We start from the raw sequence: 11,945 nt of genomic DNA on the forward strand, positions 1-11,945 counted from the left end.
AAAACCATTTATCAATTTTTTTCCAAAAAAATGTAACTTTTTGTGAATAACTATATGCCTAGCCCCCTCTCCCTAAATATAATTGTGCGGACGCCCCCATTTTCGTACACGAAATAAACACATTTCTAATACATCTTAATTTAACTCCATCGCTTTATTCGGTGTTTTACATTTTTTTCCCCCAAACCTATCCTGTAAATGTTGAGTGATTAAATTGAAATTTAGCTGTCGATGTTAATTTGTAAAAATAAAGCATAACCAAATGATTCAATGATTATACAGCTAGGCCACATGTTAATATAAACTTAGTTTGAATGAATCGGGACAACCTGCGGTTTGAAAAGTATATAAACTGTATTAACCGGGACGTTCATATAAGTTGTAATGTAAAACCCTGTTTCAGGAAAAGAATTTTTTTAAAAAACCTTAGCACCTCCATTGTATGTATATCACTTCATGCCAGTGATAGACACTGATATTTGCATTAAATCAAAGTACTATGAACTGAAAATCCCATTGAAATATCTCAATTAGTACTTTTTTTTTATGGGTGAGGGACGAGAAATGCATTAGAATTAAGGTTCTAGTAAATTTTTATCAAGAAAATGGAAATAAGATTTACAACGACGTAGTAACATATTTTAAAACATTTTGGGTCAAATATATATTAAAACTATACATTAAAGGAAAAACTTTTAATAGACAGTAAGGCTTAAATCCTTACATTTGTTGTTCATTATTTTCTTTAATATTAATGAAAAAAGGATTTTCATTTTTATAAAACTTAGACTATATGCCCAACATCAACAATATTGACATCACGTGAACACGCTCTATTAAATAAAAACAAGTATCATAAATCAGGCTGTCCATATACATACCATTTTTTATATATGATTGCCCTCTTTTTCACGGATATGCTCTCTTTTTACACCCTGTTTGTATTACTAAAAAAATAAGAATCAATAATTGATGGATTTCAAAATATGAAAGCCCTCGTTCCCTCCCAAGCCAAGTGTCCTCTTTTGGAAATCAAAATATACTCGCCCAACAATATGTTGTAGATTTATATTTATTTATATATATATAACTGTTTTGTGAATATTTGAACTTTTGGATGAGTCAAAATTACTGGTCAATTTGTATTTTTGATCAAAAAACTATAAATTTGCTTCTTCTAAACATTAAATATTTAATCAAATTATTGTGTCATCTTAGTTTATAAATCTTCATTTTAAAGTATTTATCTCATTTCTGGGTTTCAATCTGAGCAATCTACTTGTATATAGTCTCAACTTATACATGACATATGCATTCATAATGGTCAACCAAGTATATAATATTATAACAAAAAGCCTGGTACTTAGTAAATATTGAATTTTATATATAGTTTCTTTTTTTAGCAGTAATTTTGTGTGGCTGTACTATAGGTTTTCGACTAAAAATATGAGAAACATGATCTGCAAAATTACAATACAGATTATTTACTTATTTTATGGCTCAACTGTTTATAATGACAATAATGATTAATCAGTTATAGATTTATTTATTTTTTAAATATAAATGTACTAAAAAGGCTCTTATTTTTTTATTTTGATTTCTTCGTGTTACATATGTAAATAATATTATAAATATGTTAAGATGTCACCCAAAAAGGGGAAACTCTAATATATGTATAATAGTATGACATACTTTAACAGAGGAACTGTAAATAATTTCTAGGGCTATTATTAAAAAAGAGAACGATATGTAAGAATGCATATTATATTATTTAAAGCAAACTAAATAAATTATTTGGCATCAAATGGTGCCAAACGCAATCTATAAAATAAAGGGGGAAATAATTCTATTATTACTGAAAAAAAGTATATTGTGTACTCTCATGCCAATATAAAATTTAAACAAGTAAATTGTACGATTAAATTAGGGGTAACTTGTGTGAGCCAATCAAATAATGAGGCCTGAACAAATATATAAAAGAAATCACAACTTTTTGTTATATATATTATACACAAAATGTTGTATCAGATGTAATCACATGAATCGTGTTTCCTTCATAAAAAATCATGAAATAATAGAATATGTAACTAATAGAGATACGAGAACATAGAAGACGTATAATTATTAGCCATGACAAGCCCACATAGACCTTACATACCTTTACTCTAAACTCTCTGTTATCAGGCTGTGCCTCTCCATCACCTCCTGTATTGGACCAATCTCCTTCAACTCTTCCATTTCTGCTACCGAGGCGAACACCAGAGCCGGACCAAAACCATCCATTGATATGTGTTGGCTGTAGATCTGGGCGATCACATCCTTCAAAATCACATTTGCGTCCAGAGGTCCATGTAAAGCGAGTTCCCGTTAGGAGCATGCGATTTTCGATGAATTGATTTTCTTCAAGTGTCTCTGAAAAGATATAAAAAAATGGAAATGGTACTCAAGCATTTAAGACATTTAATTTTGAAATTATCAATATTTTTTGAATGTTTATAACGAAATTATGGAAGACTATTAACTAAATTTTTTTGGAGATATAATTAATATCTATATTGTTTTTATTTAAAAACAACTCATTTGATCTTTCTGAATATGTATGCATTTCGTTGTTCCATCAATCGATTCCTACTTATAGCGTGATGCTACAACAACTACTATGTATTTAACATAGAAATTATATCGTATCAGTAATTATTACTCAGAATCAGTTCCTTACCTTGAATTCTATGATGATTAAAAAAAGTTATATTATTTAATTAATTTTTTATAAATCCTTATTGACTAACATTTTCAGATCAAATATTTGAATTTATTTTGAAATATACTTGTGACTGCAGAGAGTATATTTTTTTAAATGAAGTATTTATTGTAAGTATAAGAAATGTATTGATTACGTACTACTTTGATAAAATAAGTCATGAGGAAATTTTAGGGCTCCTATGCTACAAATTAAAAAATATATTTAAAAAAAATTAAGTTGTGTATTTTGAGGATCTTTAAACTTTTTTTTAATTGGTCCGATGGAGTTGCACCGAATAAGTATAACGTGTAAATATTATAGTATTACAAATACTCCATCTGAACTTAGAATGATCTTAGAAGTCAATCTATATACTTATAAAACATATTACCTAAATGCGTGTGAGATTGATTACTAGTTGGTATTTTGAAGAATTAAGATGGTGTAATCTCCTCCCCACCCTGTAGTTATAGCCTGCTTTTTATTATGGGCATGGCCTTTTTTATAAGCCTACCAACTTTTTGAAAAACAATATCGACAAAAATTGCATTAAAATGGTGTTAATAAATATGTGGTGTCACTTATTAATTGTTTCCAATTTAATATTAATTGATTATATTTGCTCTTTTCTATGTTACCCTTTTCGGGAGACGTGATTCTTTCAACAATTTAGTCTTCAATAATAAATAAATTTTAAGTTTACCTTTTGAAACACTTTTCATCTTCATTGCTAATGGTTATGTTTAGCAATCTTATGTCAAACATTTTTGACATAAACATATTCTCGAGATAAGCTTGTCGCAGTAAACTTCGCTTTAAGGTATTAGGTTATTAAATGGTTATAATTGACTATTTTATATAAATAAATGATTGCAAACTGTTTTTTCAATTGTAACTTGGACAGATTATTTCAATTTTTTTTTTCTCTGCTTTTTAAAAGAGAGATAAAATGATTCAAATTGGAGATTTGCTCATTGAACAATTAGGAAACGCAATAATTATGACCTTCACACTTGTGATATTTTTTTTCTATTTGGCAATCTTAAGCATGTTTATCATATTCCAAAGCTGTGATCATTATTCTTTAATTTTTGAGGCGAGAACATCTACGTATGTATAAATTGTAACCAGGAGTGTGTCTACTCATAAATGAAGGAGAGTAACACTGAGGATTTGTTGAGGAGTTATTGGTATAAGTCCTTGTTTGACTCAGGGAGAAGTTGAGGATCGACATAAGAGTATTCCAGCCTATACATATGTCCTTTCTATATACAGTGTGGGATTTGTGTTTATTTACTTCCTCTCTCAGCTGTTTGCAGCTGATGCCATGACAGCTAAGCTGCTCTTCCCTCATACATTCGTCAAATTGTCCGGATTTTTCGTTAATTTTCAGTTTATTTTATTTTTACATACCGGTAAGTCATATTTGTACATATAGAAAATGACATATTTTTTAGCATGCCCACTTTTTTTTTTTTATAGGTTTTGGTGAACAATGAATTTTGTATTCCTGAGTAGTTGTCAATATTATTCAACTCAGAAGTAGTGAACTTCATTTCATAAATAGATTCAATTATACACACCACCTGATTGAATATTTGTGAGTTATCATGATTTGAAGATTTGTTGCAGAGTTCGTGTTGGACTTTGGAATTTGGAATTTTCCCTTGTCACAGCTGATTGTAGCTGATCTCCTTCAAAACATTCTTAAAATTGTCAGGGTTACCATGCTATTTTTCGGTTTCTTTTTTTTAACATGCCCATAATACATACCATTTTCATCACATCTTTTAATATATTTCGATCAAAAGCTGTAGCAAGGGCTGAGAGATTTTTAAAGTTCAAAATACTTTAACATAATAAGACTGGCTCATGTCCGTAATTTAGATTGCACTGCACAGGACTGGAGAAGAAAGACGGAAGGTAAAAAATCTTAAATCTTTAAAAGTGTTAAAGACATAGAACCCTACAAGCTCTTAAAAAATGCAAGACAAGACACTTTTGTACAATAATTTTATTGGAAAACCAAGGAATAAAAGATGTGCTCTTTTAAATAGGGTGAAATTGACAAAAGAATTAAGGCATCTTCATCTAAGATCCTTGCCAAACTAAAATTAAGGGAAAGGGCATTCCTTTTCGGACCTATGGAAGGAGGCCAGGAGGAGGAGGGGGGCAAAGCAAGAAACTTATTAGTTTTAATTAAAAAATCAATAATAATTAATAAAATGGATGGATGCACGAGGCTTTTGGAACTGCTGAAATGTCGCCGGGCGTTTTACCTAATATCAATTGGATATTTTAAAGAAGGAATATTGTTCCTACTTGACAACTCAATTTTACAAAGCTTCTTAAAAACCAATAATTTGGTTCAAAGAATTCTAGAAGAAGCACATAATCATTCCAACGAGTAAGTGTAAACCCTTTTGTATTGTTTTAAGCTATCTTATGTCCTATTATTTCGTAAACATTTTTTTTTATTTTGTTATATTTAAATATTTTTTTATATAAATGGCAGAAACATTGGGATGAATAATAATAATGAAAAAAATAATAATTTATTCCTATTTTTTTATTTTTTTCAAATCTATGTTTTAGAAAATTATTTCCGAATATTGTTCTTTTTAAATTAAATATATATCCTTTCACTCAATGTGTGATAGTACTATAAATAGATATTTCACAGGTTTTTCTACTAAAGTAATTTTAATTCTTTTTATGTACATTCAATGTACTTACAAAGGCATATTTACTAGTGATGGATGATTAATCAGAATCGGAGAATCCGGTGTTTTTATGGAATCGGGATAAGCATCGAGAAAATATTATAAAAGTATTTTCCATAAAATTTAATTTTTGAGAATAGTTGTAGTTTTTGAAATAATTTTTTACATCAAATTTTATATTTGAAATTAAAAGAAAAATAATATTTGAAATTTTTATTTATTTTGGATTTTTTTTTTCAAAAAAATTCAAAAAACAACCCCCCTCTAAAATATGTCGACGCCTTTGATACCAAAATAGTATTTTTTAACTATTATTTAGAATATTTAAGAATTGGAATCGAAATTGGGATTTTTTTTATCGTCCCATCACTAATATCTACCTACCTACATATATACATACGTATATAAGTTTAAATGTAAAGCCTTCCATCTGTGTGATATAACAAAGTATTTTATTTTTTTTATAATAGGAATAAAAAAACTAAGATGTAGAAACTATATTTTTTTTTGGTTTATCTTGCAATTTTTATTCTTTATATATTATAATATGTAGTAGCAACCGACCTAATTAGCGAGTTAGGTTGGTATGTAAAATGAAAAAAACACCATCTAAATATAAAGAGATACCACATGTGTTTCTATGCATAAGTAATTGAAGACACACTCTTTAATAGTATGTAATTATGTTTGTACATACTTATCATGTACTAATTAAGTCATTTAGCGTCATATTTTTTTTTGTTTAACTGAAGAAATACTTAATTTTTATGCGACTACATATAATGTTTTCAAGTTTGGAATATAAAACCTTTTTTTCCACATACTGGTTGTTCAAAAAGTCTTCAAATGTCATTAAAATCAAAATTAAGGAACATCCGATTCGAACTTTTTGGTGACATATTTCAGAAGTTAGGTCTGCTGTATAGTTAAGAATCAGAATAAATACTTTTAAGAGGAAAGTGGAAGCCAAAAGAAAGAAGATTTCTGTTTTATTCCGCGTACAGTCCCACCTAGATCATGAACATGTTTTGGCTGCTGAGTGAGGACATGTTCATTATGGTGGTGTTACGGACGCGGGATATATTGGCGATCTCCTTTTTTTTAGTGTCTATTTTCCAATTAAGAGTATCTAATCTTACCTAGCTTCTAAAACTATCGCACCAAAAAAGTTCCAACCGGATGTTTACAAAAAGATCCTTACGAAAACTCTAATCTTTTTATAACATTTCAAGACTTGTCGGAAACCCCGGTAATATGCAAGTTATATCATCTTATATAAAAGCATAAGTGTATTAATACTATTATGACTATGATTTGCCAGATTAATGCATCTCTTGAGATTACACTATGGTATTAATGTATAATTGGATTATAAAATCTTTTTTATAGGTTTTTAGTTGGTTTGCACTATAATTGGTTGCCTCTTCCCCAATTTTTTTATATTTCAATGAACATACACATACATCCTTTTACATTTGAGCATTTATTTCAAAATAATTATTATATTTTGACAAAAATTCAATTTGAAATGCGACTATATAGATAGAATCGTTTTCGACTCTAGGTGCAATTATATTTCCTATAATTACACATATATTTGAAGCATACAATGTATCCAGGGGCATCCTCAGAGGCAGGACTGGAGGGGCTGTAGCCCCCTAAATTATATAACTTTTTATTCTTTCTAGAAAATTTAATATTTTAAATTTTTTTCCCAAAAATTTTATATTACAAATTTAATTTTAGAAATTTTTTTACAAAAAATTAATTTTTCTGAATAACGGTGGATTTTTGACAAATGATTTTTTCAATTTTTCTGTCGGAAAAATTTAATTTTCTAATGTTTTTACAAAAAAATTTAATTTTAAGATTTTTTTTTCAAAAAAATCCCAAAAACCAATCCCCCTCCCCGAAAAAAAGTATATATTATCCTGTAGAAGCTCCGATATACAAATATACAGGTTAATAAATTATAATTAAGAATTTTGTGAAATATTTTTAGTAGTTGGTAATTTGAGTAGTGTTGTTTATTTTCCAAGGCTGTTATTATTATTCCTTGAGAAGAGTAATTTTAAAGTAAGTTAATTTGTTTGTGCTCATGGAAGAAAGAGAGTAACATTGATGTTTTTCGACATCAAAGTAATTTCTAGCAATTTGCTTTATATCACGGAGAGAAATAAATGATTATTTCACTCTGTTATAGCTGTTTGTAGGTAATTTAATGAAAAGAAATGACTACGAAGTGCGTTTCGCCCAAACATTCTACAAATTTTCAGAGTTACACATTCATTTTTCTGTTTATATTTTTCAATATACCGACAAGCCATATGATTTATAATTTTACATATAAGTATTTAACAAACTCGGATCTCACTTAATTATATTTAACTACTACTTTAGATACGACTTCGACAAGTAAGATATGAGTTGTAAACAATCATGCTAGAAGATTTTGTCATTAATCAAATTAAATATTATTATAATTTTTTTTTTTGTGAAAATCTGAATATTTTATAATTATCATAAAGAAATGTTTATTAATTAAATCAACCGCTAGGCCATAAAACTATTATTGTATGTTTTTTCGAGTAAACACCAAATACATTTGTAGAATTAATTCAGCCTTGCTAAGCTTTTTTGGATTAAAATCTATCAAAAGCTTAATTCGAATTCAACAAATCAATTTTTAGTAAACGAAAAAAGAGCAAAAGTAGACAAATCAACTGATAGAAATAAATTACATTTGACATATTAATTTGATAAAACTTGTTATAAAAATGTAGTAATTTTTCCAAAATATCTTCTGAGATGAATTATTCCTAAGGTGTTTATTTTTTGTTCTTATTGTTCTGAGCTAAATAACTAAACTTTTCACAACTATCAAATCTATTTACAACTAATATGCTTTTGGCTTTTCTTTTTGGCTAATTTTCACAGATTTAAGCAAAAAATGTATCACTTTACAATGTGTGAACGTGCAATGAATAGTACAATTTTTTTTTTCTTAATCCTTGTTAAGGGCTCTATTGGTTGGATTCCAAAGTGGATTTTTCTATAAATAATATTGAATAGTAATTCCAATTCCATGGTTGTTAAGAAGTTGACAACTACTACCAATATATTTCGGACCTTTTTTCTTTTAGTAGTAAAGGTTTCTGGATGCAATAGGGGTAAGGACATACTCTATTTAATAGTTAGCATTTATATTAGACTATTGATCAAAATTCATAAGTATTTAAAGATTACAGATGATTTTGATACTTAACTATTGTTAAAAAATTAGTTATCATATTAAGAACTTGAAAAATGTACGTGCTTCATTTATAATTCATTCCATCGAAATACTTTGACTGTGGAAAATATAAAAGATACTTTAAATCAATATATTTTCTATATAGAGAAAAGAGGGAGAATGTGGTTTAAACATATTATGTAGATAAATAAACTAAAAGTGCTGTGCTGAGAAATACACTGACTTGTCAAGAATAGGATTCCTAAACTTTTTTAATATGTAAAACATTTATTAAACTACGGTTATGCTCTATTTACCATGATGAATAAAAACTTTTAAACCATCTTACTAAGTATTTATGAATTAGATTATTTACATAATATCTTAATTGTAATAGAATCTGTCCTGCAAGGGGCACATATAAGGTAGAGGTTCTTTAATAGTATTCTTATAAATAGAGTTGTAAATTCTAAGCACTTTCGGCATGTAAAAAAAGAAAGCCAAAATGACCTGGTAACCCTAAGAATTTGAAAAATAATTGGGAGGAGAGTAGAGTCTTACTACATTAGATACACGCAGTTCTGGAAAGAATGCAGTAAAAACAAGTTCCTCTTCATGATATCTAGAATATATATAGGTAGAATGTCGTTTAACAATTATACCATGGGTCCAACAAGAGCTTACACTTATATATTACTCCACAACAAATCATCGGCGTTACTCTCCGTCGTTCATGAGCTTTCATGAGTTACTTATACGTTGATGTTCTCTCTTCCAGAACTTCCAGATTCCAATTATAAGATATTTAGAAAAAAAAACAAAAACATAGGAGAAATTGCTTTGAATTTACAACTTTAGATATTAACAAGATTTAACAAATATTTTCTCCAATAAACTGCATATTTTTACTAAACAAACGTTGAATGTGATGATATTAATATGTAGCAAAAAATCATTCTGGAAAAAGTTATAGTCTTAATTACTTACCAATTGTAATTATACCCTCAAAAGCTCTAGGTATCATTATAGTTATAGGTATCATTTGAGTATGAAGGATTAATGTACACAAAAGACAAGGTTTGTATTGGTCCTTAATATGTGACTTAAAATCTGTCAAATCCCTACTATCGATTCTTAAAAATGCCCCTAATTTTTAAAACCCTTTTTAGAAGACATTGTTCTCACTAATATTATAAATATTTAATATTGAGTAGAAAAGGAATCTTTGGATATTATTGGTAGCTTAAGAGATACAAGTAAATCTCGGCATTGATCTTACCCTTCTATCGACTATCATCCATTCCTACTCCCACTCATTCTCATTATTTAACAATCATAATCCCTTTTCTCTTTCTTTTAGGTCCTCACAATTCAAATCTACGTAATCAATAATCACGTTCATTAGTCTTCCCCGTACAACAAATCTACTCACTAGTATAGAAAAATAAGCCGTTTGACATTTAAAAAAATATCCATTTTGAATGGGACAATCAAATTTCCAGGCATATACTTTGGAGGGAACGAATTTATTGTGAATGAAATAACCAGGAATGAAAAGACAAGGAAATAATTTACAAGGAAAGTATTTGTCAAGCACCGTCAATAGCACACTCTGGAAAAGTGATTCCCCTCAAATTCTTCGAATGCCGATCACTCTAAGATAATGTATATTGATTTGAATATGTTTATTAGGTCAAATTGATAAATTGTATTACTATAATGTCTACTCTTTTTCTAAAAGTTGCGGGGATAAATGTACCAAATAAAAAAAAGAAGCCCCTGGCCCTCTGTTTCACTTAATTGGTACAACTCCATTTACGATGGTCATAACATCATCAAATACGTATGTAAAAATGAGGGTTAAAAAGTTGTAAATATTTATAATTAAGTACAAACATATTTGTTTGACACCGTGACAAGGCCATATTATAAAGATATTAGGTAAATATTTTTTATTTATTTGACTTAAAATCACCACAAGATATAATAATGATGAAACATTATTGAATGTGTGGTTGTCAAGCGTTGTTTAAATGGACAATTCCGTCGACAAGGAGATTCAAAAAAGGTAAGGTAAGAATATAACTCTTAATTATTTCATGGAAAAAATGATGTACTTATTTAAAACATAAGAGATTCGCTTTTTTATTGAAAATCACTAGAGTATTAATTTAACAGATTAATTAATTTATGGCTTATATATAAAACCATTAAATACCCTTTTTTGATTATGCAAAAGTTAAGTGTGATATATACGATAGGTATAAAAATGAAAAATGCAGTCAAGGGACATGCAACTCGTGGTGGTTAAAATTACCTTTTAAGTATTTAATATAGAAATTATGTAGATTTAAAGGACTTACCAATGCTCACAGTATCCATACAATGTCTACGACAAATGTTACGAGCCGTGATCCAATTAACTGATAGATTTTGTGTTAAAGAATACTCCCATGAAAAAAAGTATTGCTTGCCACCAAAGGATGCGTGAATTATTCCTGATTAAGAATTTATGCAGTTTAAGCATTTATATTATAATTAAAATTTAGGAACTTACGATTTCGACAGTCAGATTCGTTAGGTAATTGAAGATCTCCGTTTCCTGATCCCTTCTGAGAATGAACGGGTTGAATAAAAAGTATGATAAAAAGAGTTGAGAAGCTGATTGCTAGTTTGAGTATCATGATGAGTCTGTAAAATTAGATAAAAACATTGTCATTTCCGATTTGTCTTAATAATTCATTAACGATTACTCATACTATAGTGAATTTGAATTTCACACTCTAATCAATCTTTACAATAAGGGAGACTGGCGACAATTGCAATGAATTGAATATCAAAGTTCAAAACAATAATCGTATTGACAAGTTATTTGTAGTAACATTAATATATGAAATAATAGCGCAAGGGAGGGGGATTTTTTGTACAAATGAATTGAAGACAATAATTAAATTAATATTTGAGAGCAAAATCCAAAACTGATTTCAGTTTTTCTTTCAATCATCTAAATTCTGAAATATCTGAGATTATAGTAATTCGGAACTATAGTTCAAAGTAATTTTTTCCCCTTTAAACAATCACCAAATTAAAAGTAGGACAAATAAAACTTATGTAAAAGTGTTTCTTATGATTATATAGTGTTTTTATTGTTCTGAACTCGATATATTTTCATTTTTAGGCTGAAAAATGATGAAAAATGACACTCTTTTTAGATACTTATATCTTATTCATAACACAACTGACTCTA

The 11,945-nt window shown here is 28.4% G+C and overlaps 1 protein-coding gene across 1 annotated transcript in view; it reads right to left on the minus strand.

The window, feature by feature from the left end:
- Positions 1-11,417, minus strand: part of LOC121115944 (uncharacterized) — a 16,854-nt gene extending 5,437 nt beyond the window's left edge. Inside the window, exons 1-3 of the mRNA XM_040710135.2 lie at positions 11,256-11,417; positions 11,062-11,196; positions 2,159-2,412 (exon numbers count right to left, since the gene is read on the minus strand). Of these exons, the coding sequence (XP_040566069.1) occupies positions 2,159-2,412; positions 11,062-11,196; positions 11,256-11,382 (516 nt within the window). The 5' untranslated portion in view covers positions 11,383-11,417. The remainder of the gene's footprint in view (positions 1-2,158; positions 2,413-11,061; positions 11,197-11,255) is intronic.
- Positions 11,418-11,945: the final 528 nt, after the last annotated feature.

Source organism: Lepeophtheirus salmonis, chromosome 4 (genome assembly GCF_016086655.4).
Source record: "Lepeophtheirus salmonis chromosome 4, UVic_Lsal_1.4, whole genome shotgun sequence".
NCBI lineage: Eukaryota > Metazoa > Arthropoda > Copepoda > Siphonostomatoida > Caligidae > Lepeophtheirus > Lepeophtheirus salmonis.